At 70.2% G+C, this 16,032-nt stretch overlaps 1 protein-coding gene across 1 annotated transcript in view; it reads left to right on the top strand.

The window, feature by feature from the left end:
* Positions 1 to 16,032, top strand: part of SND1 (staphylococcal nuclease and tudor domain containing 1) — a 314,287-nt gene that overhangs the window by 226,400 nt on the left and 71,855 nt on the right. The window contains exon 15 of the mRNA XM_075924108.1: positions 2,773 to 2,914. Coding sequence (XP_075780223.1) covers positions 2,773 to 2,914 — 142 coding nt within the window. The remainder of the gene's footprint in view (positions 1 to 2,772; positions 2,915 to 16,032) is intronic.

The following is a 16,032-nucleotide window of genomic DNA, read 5'->3' as shown; positions in this document are numbered from 1 at the left end:
TGCCTCCTCCGCCCTGCCACAGCCACGGCCCCTCTCGCTGCCCTGGCACGGAGTCTGCCCCCAAGATCTCTGGCTGCCCCCTCTCTCCCGGCCCCGCCTTAGCCTCCTTCCTGCTCCCCTCTGAGCCGCTGCAGGTCGTGTTGCGTTAATGGGTGCGGATGGCTGGTGGACCCACTCCCCGGGGGACCCACAGGCGTGCCAGCGCTGCCGGCTGGCGCTGCGCCTCGGGAACGCCACCTCCTCTCCCTCGCCCGCAGCCCAGAGTCCCTGAGCCGGAGCGCTGCTTCCCGTTGGCACGCGAGTTCTCTGCGCCGGCCTCGGCCACGCGCTGTGCCGTTGGGTTTGCCCTGCTCGTCCCCGGAAGGCCCGTCTTCCGGGCGAGCTGCCGGTGAGGCTGGGTCTCGGGGGCAGTCGGCTGCTGGGGAGCGCGTGCCCGGCTCTGCCGTGGCAGTCCGGTCAGGCAGTCCCCGGCGAGCCAGCGCCAACCGACTGAAGGGAAGCGGGGTGTTGGCGGCCGCTCGTCTCTCCCTTTCCTTCCTTTGCCGTTCCTTTTCTAAATTAAGGCCCAGCGCAATGAGAAGCCACCTGGCTGCGTTTTATTTTGGGAGCTCTTTCCCCGCGGCAATAGATCAGAGCCTGTGACGTTCAGTGGCTTGTCTGAAATGCAGAGAGCTCCGTTTTCGGCAAAGGCCTCCGGTTCGGAATAAGTCCCTGACCTAGCGGGTCGAGGAGGCTGTGCAGTCCCGGGCCCCGCCTGTGAGCGCTGGGCCGAGAGGCGCTAGCGGCGTGCGGCCGCGGTGTCTGCTGTCCTGCCTCGGCTCTGCCGTGGGCCGGGTGGGGCTTTCCATGGCTCCCCAGGAGGAAAGCGGCCGTGAGCGGGGGAGGTGACCTGACTTCGGCCACGCCGGGCCCGGCCTGCAAAGACCGACGCCCTCGCTGTAAACATTGGGCCGGGCCCTCGCTCGGCGCCTGGGCCTGTCCCGTGCGGGCCGGGTGTGAAAGCCGCGTCCCTCCGCCTCTCGGCCTGCTGGCTCCTCGGGGACAGACCCGCCCTCTCGGGGCCACGCCCGCTCCCAGCTACGTACCGCGTGGGGGGGGTGAGAGGTTCCTGCTGGTTGGTGCCCCCAGTGGGTGGGCCGGGCCGCATGTGCCCAGGCCTGGGGGGAGACTCACGTAAGACCTGGTGGCCGCTAGCCAATGAGGTAGGGACAGCCCTCAGAGGTGTGGGGCTGCTGCAGGGTCTGGAGGGGGGTGTCTCGTGTGCTGGGGGCTCGGGGCCGGAGGGCAGGGTGTGCGCTCGCAGCAGAGGCCCTCCTGAGACGCGCTCCCCCCCGAGGGAGGCCAGGCTCGGGGCCGGAGGGCAGGGTGTGCGCTCGCAGCAGAAGCCCTCCTGAGACGCGCTCCCCCCCCGAGGGAGGCCAGGCTCGGGGCCGGAGGGCAGGGTGTGCGCTCGCAGCAGAGGCCCTCCTGAGACGCGCTCCCCCCCGAGGGAGGCCAGGCTCGGGGCCGGAGGGCAGGGTGTGCGCTCGCAGCAGAAGCCCTCCTGAGACGCGCTCCCCCCCGAGGGAGGCCAGGCTCGGGGCCGGAGGGCAGGGTGTGCGCTCGCAGCAGAGGCCCTCCTGAGACGCGCTCCCCCCCCGAGGGAGGCCAGGCTCTGGGCCGGAGGGCAGGGTGTGCGCTCGCAGCAGAGGCCCTCCTGAGACGCGCTCCCCCCCGAGGGAGGCCAGGCTCGGGGCCGGAGGGCAGGGTGTGCGCTCGCAGCAGAAGCCCTCCTGAGACGCGCTCCCCCCCCCGAGGGAGGCCAGGCTCGGGGCCGGAGGGCAGGGTGTGCGCTCGCAGCAGAGGCCCTCCTGAGACGCGCTCCCCCCCGAGGGAGGCCAGGCTCGGGGCCGGAGGGCAGGGTGTGCGCTCGCAGCAGAGGCCCTCCTGAGACGCGCTCCCCCCCCGAGGGAGGCCAGGCTCGGGGCCGGAGGGCAGGGTGTGCGCTCGCAGCAGAGGCCCTCCTGAGACGCGCTCCCCCCCCGAGGGAGGCCAGGCTCGGGGCCGGAGGGCAGGGTGTGCGCTCGCAGCAGAGGCCCTCCTGAGACGCGCTCCCCCCCCGAGGGAGGCCAGGCTCGGGGCCGGAGGGCAGGGTGTGCGCTCGCAGCAGAAGCCCTCCTGAGACGCGCTCCCCCCCGAGGGAGGCCAGGATCGGGGCCGGAGGGCAGGGTGTGCGCTCGCAGCAGAGGCCCTCCTGAGACGCGCTCCCCCCCCGAGGGAGGCCAGGCTCGGGGCCGGAGGGCAGGGTGTGCGCTCGCAGCAGAAGCCCTCCTGAGACGCGCTCCCCCCCCGAGGGAGGCCAGGCTCGGGGCCGGAGGGCAGGGTGTGCGCTCGCAGCAGAGGCCCTCCTGAGACGCGCTCCCCCCCCGAGGGAGGCCAGGCTCGGGGCCGGGTCCCGGGAACGAAGGCCGCGGGGCGGGGGAGAGGCGAGCCCTGTGCGGGTTGTTACCCCTGCTCCGGGGGCCGGCCGGGACTCGGGCTATCGCACTGGGTGCCGTGCGGCCGCAGGCCGAAAAGCCACCCAGCCCCGAGAGCTGCCAATGGTGGTGGGACCCGCTACCCCCTCTGGCTGGGGGTCCCGCCCCAGCGTTGGCGGCCCCGTGGCGGGCTCGGTCCCCGGCGTTGGCAGGAGCGGGGGCTCCAGGTCGCTCCTCGCCTGCCCGCGTCTGGCTGGCTGCTGTAGCGTGTCCCACCCCACCCCGTGACTCACTGCCCCTCCTTCCCTGCCCGCAGGACACCCAGAAGGCCAAGCAGTTCCTGCCCTTCCTGCAGCGGGCCGGCCGCTCCGAGGCGGTGGTGGAGTACGTCTTCAGCGGCTCTCGGCTCAAGCTCTACTTGCCCAAGGAGACCTGCCTGATCACCTTCCTGCTAGCAGGTGAGCGGGCCCGGTGCCCCCCGGCGTGGGTCCCTCGCGGGGTGGATCCGCCCGGGGCTCAGCCTGCCCTGGGGGCGTGGCCGGCCGTCTCCCTTCGCTGGGCGGGTGCTCCCGGCCAGCTGGGCCGCAGCGGGGGAAGGGCTGGGACCAGGGGAAGGTCCTTGGTCCGTCCCTTTGTAACTGGCTCTAAGGCGGGGGCAGCGTGCTTCCCCTCCCCGCGTGGGGCGAGCTGCCGTCAGTGCCCTGCCAGCCTCAGCTCCCGGTGTGCAGGGAGCAAGCACCCGCCCCCAGCCCTGGCGACCTGCGCCCCGGCTGCACAGGCCCCTTGGCTCCTGGGGTGCTCCAGCATCTGCTCCGTACCCGGGTAGCTTGGCTCCTTCCCCTCTCCGCGAGCCCTGCACTTGGCCCGGTTTTCACTGCTCCGCTCCCGCAGCCACGGGCTTCGTGTCTCCCCAAGGAGTCCGCCGTGCGTGGAGTCCTGCTCGCGCGCCCGGGGGCTGGGCACCGCACCTGGGCAGCCTGCTCGGTCTCCTCCGTCGCTCTCGCCGTGCTGCCCCCGGTGGCCGCTGGGACCCGCCCGGCCGCTGCTCTCTGCAGGTGGAGGGGGTGGCAGGCTGCGCAGCGTCCTGCTGAGAGAAACGGCCGAGAGCCCGGCTGCTGCGCACTGCCGGTTCTCCTGGAGCTGCGCTCCCACGCCCCCAGCGGCCTGGTGAGCTGGGCGCCTCCGCAGCCATGGCCACGGTGCCAGGGGTCTGCACGGCCCTGCTCTCACCGGGGATCCTCCAGCCGGTGCAGAGGCAGCTCGGGGCCCCGGAGTCCTGGCTACGAAGTGCTCTCGGCTTCCTTCCCGCCACGGCTCCCCGGGGAGAGCTCCCAGTCGCGCTTGCAGGAACGCAAAACAGCTGGCTCCGGTTCCGCGTCCCCGCCTGGGGTTACGCTTCCCTTTCTCCCTGCACCCCCACCTGGGCGCCCCCCTGGGGGAGGCAGCCGTCCCGCCGGGCTGGGGTGTGTCCCAGCGCCCTGGCCCTCCGCGCACTGGCTCCACGTGGCATGGCCCGGGCAGAGTCCGAGAGGAGGCCACGTCTGCTGCAGCCCTCCCAGAGTCTGGCCCCGCATCCGAGCTGAGCGGGTGTGCCGCGTCTTACCCGAGGGCACCGGGCTGGGGGCACAGCTGTGGCCTTGTGTCCGATAAGCCCTCGGTCGGGCAGCGGGGCTGGGCGGGCGCGTGTGCAAGATGCCACGGCGCACGTGGGCACTTCCTGCGCCTGCAGTGGCTGGCTGGAGAACCCCCCGTGGCGTTCCAGCTCTGCCGTCTTGCCGCGCCCTGGCCTGGGAGCCGCCTGCGCGAGGCTGCTCTGCGCGGGACGCCCACCCTCCCCGGCTCTGCGCGCTGCTGGTGCCCACAGGGGGCGGGCAGGCGTTTGGGGACCTGCGGGTGCTCCGCCGGCCGGGCAGGCCAAGGACGGGCACGGCTCCTCTGCAGCCCGGCTGCTGGCCGATGCGTTAGCTGCTCCGCCGCCCGACCCAGCGCGGCCAGTGAGGGCAAGGGCCACCCCAATCGCCCATGGGCTGCCCTGCCCCCGGCCGGGCCGCCCTCCCTGAGGCTGGAGGGAACGGGGCAGCCGGGGCTGGGTTTGGCAGCGTGCTCCGTGCTTCCTGGCACGCCACAGCAGGGAAGGGGCAGTGTGGCCGACCGGCGGGGGAGGGGGCTGCCCGGCACTCCGGGGGGAACATGGGGCCAGCCAGCGGTGGGTGTGGAAGGGGCAGGGCCGGGGGGCTGGCCGTTGGCCCATGGCCCACGCTGGGCTGCACTCGGCAGGGAGGGGCCGGACCTGCGGGTGGAGGGGAGGCATTTCCGCACCCCACGCTGTCTGGGGGGGGCCACGGTTCCACCGGTGACTGGGAACCTTCCCCTTGAGACCCGCTTGGCTTTGGTTCGGGTCCCCGGTCCTCGCCCCTCCCCCTGCCTTCCCTTCCCCCTTCCCCCTCTCCCGCTGCTCCCCAGCCCAGCAGCGCCGCGGGGGGCCAGCGAGCCGCCGAGCTGCCTGTCATGGCTCCTCCTGCCGGCCCTTTGCCACCGCCCGCGGGAGCCGTGCCCTGCAGCGGCCGCTCCGCTCACGGAGCCTTGGGGTCCGTCCAGGGCGTGCGCTGGCTCCACAGCGCCCGCTGCCGGTGCCCGTGTCAGGTGCGCTGGGCCACTGGAAGGAGCAGGGGGCGTAGCTGGACCTTTGGGGGGCCCCGTGGCCGGCAGGCCCCTGCTCCGAGGCGGCCAGGCCCTCCCGCCAGGTGGGGAGCTGAGGCAGCTGTGGTGTGGCCGCCTGCGTGGGTGTGTTGCGCTCCAGGGCGTGGGAGCTACGGGTACCCCCCTCCCCCAGCCCAGCCCCTGCTCCCCAGGACGCAAGGCCTGGGGTTTGTGCAGAGACCTCTGCGTGCGCCTCGGGGCAGCCGGTGCCGAGGGCGCGGGAAAGGGACCTGGGCAAAGCCTGCGGCTGTCTCCCGTCGAGTCGGGCTGTCCAGCTCAGTGGCGCATCTTACGCGCTTCCGGGGGCTCTGCGCGGCGGCTCTCTGCTGCGGGGGCTGCTCCCTGCCGGGGGGACCCCGCAGGCCCCTTGAGGCTGAGCTCTGATCGCCCGCGGGGGGCAGGGGGGTGCAAGCGACCCGGGGACACGCTGTCCAGGGGTGCCTGCATCCTCCTGCCCCCGACAAAACCGGTTCATTTCTGAGCCCTGCACCCACATGGCTACCGTGGCAGGATCGGCAAGGGAAGGAGGGTTGGTTTGTTCCTGTAGGGCCTACAAAAACAGTGAATGGGTTTTTTTAAGAACTTCTGTTGCCGGTCAGTTTCCGAAGTGCCCCCTCGCCGGCGGCTCGCCCTTCCCGAGGCGGCGGAGCCCCCCCCCGGCTCAGTGCGCACACTGCGGCGCGCAGAGCTCCCCGCCTGGCTCCGTCCATGGGAGACAATGGGGGCTGTGTGGATGGCGTTTGCTCCTGTTGCCATGGAGATAGCCGCACACAAAGGATAGCCCTGGCCCCGGCTGCGCCTTGCGGTGCCGGGGAAGGCAGGAAGCGCCCCGACACACGCACATGCACGCACACACACACGCACACACACATGCACACGCGCACACGCACACGCGCGGTTTGTGTCTGCGGGGGGGTCAGGCGAGCTTTCCGCAGGCAGTCCCAGGCACGGTGGGCGCCGAGCCCCTGAAAGCAGGCGCTGGGTGTGGGCGCAGGGTCTTTGGGGCCGGCTCAGGGCCGTTCCTCGCAAGGCTAGAGCCGTGCCGGGGCGGGGGGGCCAAGGCAGCTCCTCCGTGCGCGCCACCGTCGCCGCAGCGTCGTGTGTGGCAATAACTAGCCGTGAAGTGGCTGCACCAGGCAGGGTCCCCGCCCGCAGGAGCGGCACACGCTCCCCCCGCCAGGGAGCCACCTGCGGCTGCAGCTTTGGGACCCGCTGGCCCCCGGGGTTCTCCCAGCTTGCTCGGAGACCCCCTTTCCCGCGTGGCACTGTGCGGATAGGGTCCCTATTCGCTGGGGGCTGCGCCAGCCCTCCCTGCACCCGGCCTCCCGCTGGCCTGGCCTGGAGGCTGTTCCTGCCCCTGGGCGGCAGCCGCTCACGAGCCCCCGGCAGGCGCGGCGCCCAGAGGAAGGGTGTGGGGATGCGCTTGGCCGCCGGCCCCTTCCCCCTCCCCCCCCCCCAGCTTGGGGCAGAGAGACGCCCCCGGCTGGGCTGCCGCAGGGGCAGGAGTGATTCAGCTGGCTGGTGTGATTGCCTTCCCCGCGTCTCTGCCCTTAATGAGGCAATTAGCGGGGCTGCTGAGGCTTCGGCGCGCTCTGTGATTGAATTCCTGTTGGGTGGGACTCGGGCAGGGACTGTCCTCGGGTGCAGCGAGCCGCCCCAGCGAGATGGATCGCGGGTCTCGGTGGCCGGGGTTAATTGCCTGGGCTCCCCAGGGAAGGGGTCACGGCCCGTGGCTGAAGGCGGCGGGGCTGGGTTACTGTCGAGAGCCCGGTTCCCAGGGGAGCGCAGGGCTGCTGATGCCGGGTAGGGCTGGTGTGTGTGGCTGGAGCCCTCCGGGGGCTAGCCCAGGGCTGGGGAGCCAAGAGCCCGCCTGAGACTGCCTGGTTCTCGCTGCCCGTTGCCCCGGCCGTGTCGCTTACCTGCCTCAGAGGGGTGATGGGCGCCATGGGGGAGTTTGGGCAGAGCGGTGAGGGGTGTGGTGGTAGCACTGTTCCCATGGCACAGATGGGGAAAACCGAGGCACAGCGAGCCGCAGTGACGTGCCCAACATGCCCTAGCAGGCAGGCTCGGAGCAGAAGCCACCTCACCTAAGTCCCAGCCGAGAGCTCTGGACACGAGGCCGGGCACAGAGGCCGGCGGGGGGCCGGGCCCAGAGGCCGGCGGGGGGCCGGGCCCAGAGGCCCGCGCGGGGCCGGGCCCAGAGGCCCGCGCGGGGCCGGGCCCAGAGGCTGGCGGGGGGCCGGGCCCAGAGGCCGGCGGGGGGCCGGGCCCAGAGGCTGGCGGGGGGCCGGGCCCAGAGGCTGGCGGGGGGCCGGGCGCAGAGGCCGGCGGGGGGCCGGGCGCAGAGGCTGGCGCGGGGCCGGACCTCCAGCGCAGGCTGCGGGGTGTTCCCAGGGTGCCCAGGTTCTGCCAGGGGAGGGGAGGCCCTGTCGGCCGGTCCCTGGGAACCGCGGGGACACGCGCCCGCCCTTTCCCCTGGCGCTGGTCCCTGGGCGTCCAGGGGGCTGCGCTGAGCCCGGGGAATGGACGGTCCCTGGGGGGCGGAGTGGCACTCGCTGGGAGTGAGTTCATCCCCGTTGCCATGGGAACCGACGGGCCCGGATCAGAGGGTCGATTTCCTGGAGAAAAGTTCTCCAAGTTCAGAGAACCGGGGGCTGGGCTGCCGTAGCCCTGCCCTCGCCCTGCCCCCGCTGCCCGGCCTCGGGGCCGCGCCGTGGGGCTGCTTCCCGTGGGCCGGGCTGTGGCTCTGGGCAAGAGTCAAGGTGCTGCCCCGGCCAATCCAAAGGCAGCTGCTTCCGGCCTCGCTGTCGGCCTTTCCCCCATGGCGCGCTGCGCTGTCACCGGGCCCCGAGCCTTCGGTGGCTTGGGGCTCCCCTGCGGGCTGCAGCCCGATGGCAGAGCCTTGCCTTGAAATCCACGGGAACGTGGCCACCCTCCAAGAGCTGCTGGTGCCCTGACCCGTCCCTGTCGGGCCAGCGGCTTTACGACCCTGCGCTCGGCCAGCAGACTGGCCCCTGCCACCCCAATGCGGTGGGGCCAGAGCCTCGAGCTGCCCCCGGGGCCAGGCGGTCGTGCTCAGCGGGTGCAGGGGAAGCGAGTGGCAGAGTCCCGGCGCCCTCCCGGAAAACCCCTCGCCAGCTGCCCCCGGCCTGTCCGGCAGCAGCAGCCCGGAGCCAGAGTGCAGCGTGCGCGGCTCCGGCATCCCCCCAGCCTCTGGGAGCCGGAGCGGGGCCTGGCTCTTCCCCGTGCTCTGCGGCTCCTCGGGGAGGCTGTAAATAGCAGGCGGCAGCCCACCTGCCTGGCTCTGGGCATCCCCCGCCCCCAGCGCGCTAATCAAGTTGTGTACGTTAATTACGGACTGCGAGGCAGGTAAATTGCATGGCGAACAGCGGCCGCGCCTGCCTTCCCCAGCTGGGGAGCCCGAGCGCTGCCGGGGCTAATTCGGGCTCTGGCTCCTGCGGTGGCTGCAGGCTCCGCGCTTCCAGCCGCTCCCTTTTGGGCTGCTTGGGCTGCTGAGCGCCCCGCCCGCCCGCGTGTGCGTCCAGACACGCCCAGCCCAGCCCAGCCCAGCCCAGCCACGCGGCTGCCAGACGCGCCCTCCCCCCACCCGCGTGTGCGTCCAGACACGCCCAGCCCAGCCCGGCCACGCGGCCGCCAGACGCGCCCTCCCCCCCGCCCGCGTGTGCGTCCAGACACGCCCAGCCCGGCCACGCGGCCGCCAAACGTGCCCTCCCCCTGCCCGCGTGTGCGTCCAGACACGCCCAGCCCAGCCCGGCCACGCGGCCGCCAGACGTGCCCTCCCCCTGCCCGCGTGTGCGTCCAGACACGCCCAGCCCAGCCTGGCCACGCGGCCGCCAGACGTGCCCTCCCCCTGCCCGCGTGTGCGTCCAGACACGCCCAGCCCAGCCCGGCCACGCGGCCGCCAGACGTGCCCTCCCCCTGCCCGCGTGTGCGTCCAGACACGCCCAGCCCAGCCCAGCCACGCGGCTGCCAGACGCGCCCTCCCCCCCGCCCGCGTGTGCGTCCAGACACGCCCAGCCCGGCCACGCGGCCGCCAAACGTGCCCTCCCCCTGCCCGCGTGTGCGTCCAGACACGCCCAGCCCAGCCCGGCCACGCGGCCGCCAGACGTGCCCTCCCCCTGCCCGCGTGTGCGTCCAGACACGCCCAGCCCAGCCTGGCCACGCGGCCGCCAGACGTGCCCTCCCCCTGCCCGCGTGTGCGTCCAGACACGCCCAGCCCAGCCCGGCCACGCGGCCGCCAGACGTGCCCTCCCCCTGCCCGCGTGTGCGTCCAGACACGCCCAGCCCAGCCCGGCCACGCGGCCGCCAGACGTGCCCTCCCCCTGCCCGCGTGTGCGTCCCAGACACGCCCAGCCCAGCCCGGCCACGCGGCCGCCAGACGTGCCCTCCCCCTGCCCGCGTGTGCGTCCAGACACGCCCAGCCCAGCCCGGCCACGCGGCCGCCAGATGTGCTTCCCCCCCCCCCCACCCGCGTGTGTGTCCAGACATGCCCAGCCCAGCCCGGCCACGCGGCCGCCAGACGCGCCCTCCCCCCGCCCGCGTGTGCGTCCAGACACGCCCAGCCCAGCCACGCGGCCACCAGATGTGCTTCCCCCCCCCCCGCCCCGCGTGTGCGTCGGAACTGCCCGGCCACACGACCGCCAGACGCGCCCCCTCCCCACACCGGGTGCGCGGCCAACGCACGAGCGGCTCCCTCACCTTGCAGGAAATCCCTGTGTACACGCTCCCGGGCGGCAGCCATGCGCTCCTCTGCTGGCGAGGCCTTTCTCTGGGCGGGCGGCCTGGGGCCTGTGCACTCGGGTGCTCTAATTCGCCCTGCAGCGGCCTTGGGGTGCTGTGGCCGGGAACGCCCGCCCGCCCGCCCTCCCTCCCTCTCTCTGTCCCTCCGGCCAGCCGGGGCAGCCCAGAAGCCAGGGGTGAACATGACGGGCAGACGTAGCCTCCCCAGCGAGCATGGGCTATGATGGGGGAGCTGCCGACCGCCTGCGGGGGGCTCCGTGGGGCAGGCAGAGCCGTGTGTGGGAGCCAGGCGGCCTGTGTCCGGCGTGCCGCGGCCTGCGCTTAGAGTTGCCAGAGGGTTTCAAACACAAAAGCCCTGGACACACTTGCCGGGCCACCGCAGCCTACAGAGATCATCCGCCAGCTCTACTGGCTCCGTTTGCTTCCCGGACAGGCAGCTCCAGTACTGGACTGTCCGCTTCGAGCCGCACCCCTGGCACCCTGCGTGCGCTGCTGGGCCCTTGCGAATTCGGAGGCCCCGGCAGCCCAGGGATCTGTCCTGGCAGGGAGCAGGGCTTGGCCGCAGGGACCACCACCCGGCACTGAGCCCGCCTGGGCAGCGTCGGAGCAGCGGGGACGGGGCTGCGCCCGCCGGGGGGTGCGAAGGGCCCTAGCATGGGGAACGCTTTCTAGCAGAGCGGGGGTCGCTGCGCCGGCTGGCCCCTGTTCTCCCCTGCGTGCAGCAGAGCGTGGCGCACGCTTGCAATTGGAATAGCTTGTCAGGGTCCCCAGGGCTGCCGCCGCGCTCCCAACGCACCCTGCACGCAGTGCGCCGCGGGGCCGGGCTGCATCTGTCTGCGCCGCCCCACGCCTGCCTCCCCCAGCACAGCTCCCGGGCAGCGAACGCAGCACGGGGGAGATGCGGCGCAGCCTTGGAGCCCTGCCCTCGCTGGCTGGGAGCCTGGCGGAGTGACTCAGATGGGGCCGGGCTGGGATCCGAGCCGGCTCCGCACCCTCCTCCGCGCCGGGTGTCTGCTGCAGCCGGGCCCGCCGGGTATTGGCCTGGGCGCGCAAACCTGACGGGGCGTGGCCCCTGCTCCTGGCTGCAGACATGGGGGGGGCAGGCATTCAGCCCCAGTGCAATGGGCGGGGGGTGGTGGGACCCCTTCCCCTCCCCCGGCTCCTTGCACACGGTCCCTGGGGTGCTGCCAAGAGAGCTTGGGGAGATCCAGCAGCCGGGGTTTGTAAAGGGGCTTGGCAGCCGACCCCCCTGGAAATCCCTGGCCCCCTGGCCTGGCAGCGACCCGCCACCCGTCTCCCAGCATCCTCTGTGCAGGATCAGCCCCGCCCGGGGCCCGGGGCCCAGCCCGCGTGAGCAGCACAGCCACTTGCTGGCGTGACGGGCGGCTGGGCAGGACCGAGCTGCCTGGCGGGAGGAGCCGGCTCTGCGATCGGCTGGTGTCGCTGGCTCAGCGCTCCAGGGCCGAGCACAGGCCGGTGTTGCCTCTGCCGGCGGCCCGCTCGCCTGCCAGGCTGCCCCGAGCGCAGCGCCTGAGCGGAGGCTGCCGCCGGAGCCGCGAGAGCGCACGTGGCTCTGCGTTCCCGCCGACCCGTCCGCGTGCTGCCCCGGCCCCCTCGCAGCGTCGTGGCCCGGCTGCCTTGCCCCTGCCCAGCGGTGGCCGGGTTTGGGGTGGGCGTCGGCAGCGAGGGGGTGACGGGGAGATGCTGCGGCTGCGGCCCGGGCCCCTCTGGACAAGATTGCGCGGCTCCCTAGGCCCGGTGGGGTGGGGGGAGGGTTCTGCTGTTAGTGGCTGTGAGAGGGCGTGTTGGCTCCCCCCTTAGCTCTGCCCCACAGCCTGTGGCTAGATCCATCCCTTGCTGGGGGTCCAGGTGGCGCGGCACAGCAAGAGGAGGCTGGAAACAGAGCAGAGGGAGCCGAGCTTAGTGCGGCCCAGGCTGGCTCAAAATGGCAAATGAAATGTAATGTGGATACGTGTAAAGTAATGCACATCGGGGAAAATAACCCCAACTACACGTACAGTATGATGGGGGCTAATTTGGCTACGACAAATCAGGAAAGAGATCTAGGAGTTATCGTGGACAGTTCTCTGTCCACACAGCGTGCAGCGGCGGTCAAAAAGGCAAATAGGATGCTAGGAATTATTGGGAAAGGGATAGAAAATAAGGTATGTCTACACTACCCTCCTAGTTCGAACTAGTGGGGTAATGTATGCATACCGCACTTGCTAATGAAGCCCGGGATTTGAATTTCCCGGGCTTCATTAGCATAAGCGGGAAGCCGCCATTTTTAAATCCCCGCTGCTTCGAACCCCGTGCAGCACGGTTACACGGGGCTCAAACTAGGTAGTTCGGACTAGGGTGCCTATTCCGAACTACCGGTACACCTCATTTCACGAGGAGTAACGGTAGTTCGGAATAGGCACCCTAGTCCGAACTACCTACTTCGTGCCCCGTGTAGCCGCGCTGCACGGGGTTCGAAGCAGCGGGGATTTAAAAATGGCGGCTCCCCGCTTATGCTAATGAAGCCCGGGAAATTCAAATCCCGGGCTTCATTAGCAAGTGCGGTATGCATACATTACCCCACTAGTTCGAACTAGGAGGGTAGTGTAGACATACCCTAAGACCCAGAACATCTTACTGCCCCTGTATAAAACTATGGTACGCCCACATCTGGAATACTGTGTACAGATGTGGTCTCCTCACCTCAAAAAAGATATTTTGGCCTTGGAAAGGGTTCAGAAAAGGGCAACTAAAATGATGAGGGGTTTGGAACGGGTCCCATATGAGGAGAGGTTAAAGCGACTGGGACTTTTCAGTTTAGAAAAGAGGAGACTGAGGGGGGATATGATAGAGGTCTATAAAATCATGAGTGGTGTGGAGAGGCCGATAAAGAAAAGTTATTTATTAGTTCCCTAAATAGAAGAACTAGAGGACACCAAATGAAATGAATGGGTAGCAGGTTTAAAACTAATAAAAGAAAGTTCTTCTTCACACAGCGCGTAGTCAACCTGTGGAACTCCTTGCCAGAGGAGGCTGTGAAGGCTAGGACTATAAACAGAGTTTAACAGAAGCTAGATAATTTCATGGAGGTTAGGTCTATAAAAGGCTATTAGCCAGGGGATAAAATGGTGTCCTTGGCCTCTGTCTGTCAGAGGCTGGAGAGAGATGGCAGGAGACAAATCGCTTGATCATTGTCTTCGGTCCACCCCCTCTGGGGCACTTGGTGCTGGCCACTGTCGGCAGACAGGATACTGGGCTAGGTGGACCATTGGTCTGACCCGGTACGGCCGTTCTTATGTTCTTATGCTCTTCCCTGGCAGCCTGTGTCCGGCACCGTCTCCACCGGCTGCTCACCTCGAGACTCGGGTGATGGGGCGCGTTCCGCACCAAGCCAGGGTCGCGGGCTGGCGGGGCGCCGAGCGGAAAGAGCGAAGTGTTGGCAGGGCAGGCTGGGGAGGGGGAGGCCAGCGGCCTGGCGGGCGGGCCGAGCCGGGGGAGGTGGGGCCGAGCCATTGCTCGATGCCTGGAGGGAACGTGGTGGAAAATGCAACTTTCGCCCCGAGTAAGCAAAGGCCGAACTGGGTCACTGAAGCATCTTTCCCTCTGAGCCCTGGGCCGGGTGGATGGGTTATTCAGCCGGCTCGCTAGGAAGGAGGCCGCTGAGTCCTTGGGACTGGCCGCGCCTTGGCCCGTGGCCTGGGGAACAGGGAGCCTGCCGAGGAGTCAAAGGCAAACCCTGCTGGCCATCTGCCGGGGGGGGGCGGGGGCATGTAAATGTGTCGTCCTGTCCCCTCTGGCTCTGTGCCGGGGGCCGTGCAGCTGTGGGGAGGGGGCTGGTTCTGTGCTGGGGGGGGGTGTGGCTGTGTGTGGGGGGGGGTTGTGAGGCTATGTGGGGGGGCTGGGCTCTAGTTCCCATGGGCGATGGGGCTGGCTCTGTGCTGGGGGCGTGTGGCTGTGTGTGTGTGGGGGGGGGGGCGTGTGACTGTTTGTGGGGGGGCGGCTGGCTCTGTGCCGGGGGGGGGTGTGGCTGTGTGTGGGGGGGTGTGGCTGTGTGTGGGGGGGCTGGCTGTGTGCCGGGGGGGCTGGGTTCTAGTTCCGGTGGGTGGTTGCGGGGTCATAGGGCTGCGTGTGGGGTGTTGAGCTCTAGCTCTGGTGGGCGCTGAGGCTGGCTCTGTGCTGGGGGGGGTGTGGCTGTGTGTGGGGGGGCTGGCTGTGTGCCGGGGGGGCTGGTTCTAGTTCCGGTGGGTGGTTGCGGGGTCATAGGGCTGCGTGTGGGGTGTTGAGCTCTAGCTCTGGTGGGCGCTGAGGCTGGCTCTGTGCTGGGGGGGGTGTGGCTGTGTGTGGGGGGGCTGGCTGTGTGCCGGGGGGGCTGGGTTCTAGTTCCGGTGGGTGGTTGCGGGGTCATAGGGCTGCGTGTGGGGTGTTGAGCTCTAGCTCTGGTGGGCGCTGAGGCTGGCTCTGTGCTGGGGGGGGGTGTGGCTGTGTGTGGGGGGCTGGCTGTGTGCCGGGGGGGCTGGGTTCTAGTTCCGGTGGGTGGTTGCGGGGTCATAGGGCTGCGTGTGGGGTGTTGAGCTCTAGCTCTGGTGGGCGCTGAGGCTGGCTCTGTGCTGGGGGGGGGTGTGGCTGTGTGTGGGGGGGCTGGCTGTGTGCCGGGGGGGCTGGGTTCTAGTTCCGGTGGGTGGTTGTGGGGTCATAGGGCTGCGTGTGGGGTGTTGAGCTCTAGCTCTGGTGGGCGCTGAGGCTGGCTCTGTGCCGGGGGGGGGGGTGTGGCTGTGTGTGGGGGGGGGGAGCTGGCTGTGTGCCGGGGGGGCTGGGTTCTAGTTCCGGTGGGTGGTTGTGGGGTCATAGGGCTGCGTGCGGGGTGTTGAGCTCTAGCTCTGGTGGGCGCTGAGGCTGGCTCTGTGCTGGGGGGGGTGTGGCTGTGTGTGGGGGGGCTGGCTGTGTGCCGGGGGGGCTGGGTTCTAGTTCCGGTGGGTGGTTGCGGGGTCATAGGGCTGCGTGTGGGGTGTTGAGCTCTAGCTCTGGTGGGCGCTGAGGCTGGCTCTGTGCTGGGGGGCGTAGGGCTGCGTGTGGGGGCCTGTGCTCTAGTTCTCGAGGGCAGTGGGGTTGACCCTGCCCCCCCCCCCCCCCCCCGAGCCCGTGTGCTGTCTGTCCCGGGGCCGTCCCTGTGCTGGGGCCAATGCTGCCAGCCGTCACAGGTGCTGGGCGGGAGACGCTGAGCGGGCGGGGCTGGTTTGCAATGTGGGTTAAACCCTCGTGGGGGAGGGAAAGGTGCTTCCCTCAGTCTCTGTCGGCGCTAAGCGCCAGCCGCGGCCCGTGTCTGCGCCCGCCTGGCTCGGGCCGGCTTCTGCTGAGGAGCCCGGTCTTGCTGGGGTGTCTCCTCCAGCGTGGGAAAGCAAAGACCCCCTCGCTGGCGCCGGAAAGCCCATAGCAGTAGGGCTGGGAGCGGGGCCGGGAACGTGTGGCTCTCCTGTGTTCTCGGCAGCTGGTGGCCTGAGGCCACAGCTGTAGGACACAGGGAGGAGGACACGGGGGAGGCCAGGAGTCCTTTCCTGTTACAAACACCAAGGGCAGGGCAGGGCAGCGTTATTAGGCACTTTCTCCAGGTAGGGAAACTGAGGCACGGGGGCAGTAACAGTGCTTGGACTAGAACCCAGGGCCGCAGGGTGAATTCCTGCGTGGGAGCCACGCCCCATCTGCGCTGCTGGCTGCGTGGCCGTGGCGCCCGGGCTCTCGTCCAACGCTCTGTGGCGCTAGCCCGCGTGGCCGTGCCAGGGCCCGCTGGAGGGGGCGTTGGCTGGAGAACAATTGGTGATAATTGGCAAATTGATTATTTGCCACAGTAATTGCATCCTATTGAGTAACGGGCCCAGCTGCCAGTCGATCGCAGCCTGCCCCGGAGCCGGGAGCGCGGGGCCGTATTGATTCCGCGGCTGTGTTGGGACCCTTGAGAGGTCACCGAGTCTGCCCCTCTGGGCGGGCTCCTCCCTGCTGGGGCTGGTCCCACCTGGGTGTGGGGAGTGATTGGCCCGTCACGGCTCCGTAGCCCCTGCCGGGGCAGCCCCCCCCCCCCCCCCCCCCGGCAACGGGGCTTGTTTGGGAACTTGCAGCGCAG

Source organism: Pelodiscus sinensis, chromosome 1 (assembly GCF_049634645.1).
Source record: "Pelodiscus sinensis isolate JC-2024 chromosome 1, ASM4963464v1, whole genome shotgun sequence".
Taxonomy (NCBI): Eukaryota; Metazoa; Chordata; order Testudines; family Trionychidae; genus Pelodiscus; species Pelodiscus sinensis.
The sequence above is the reverse complement of the archived record's forward strand: the minus strand, read 5'-3'. Positions and strand labels throughout refer to the sequence as shown.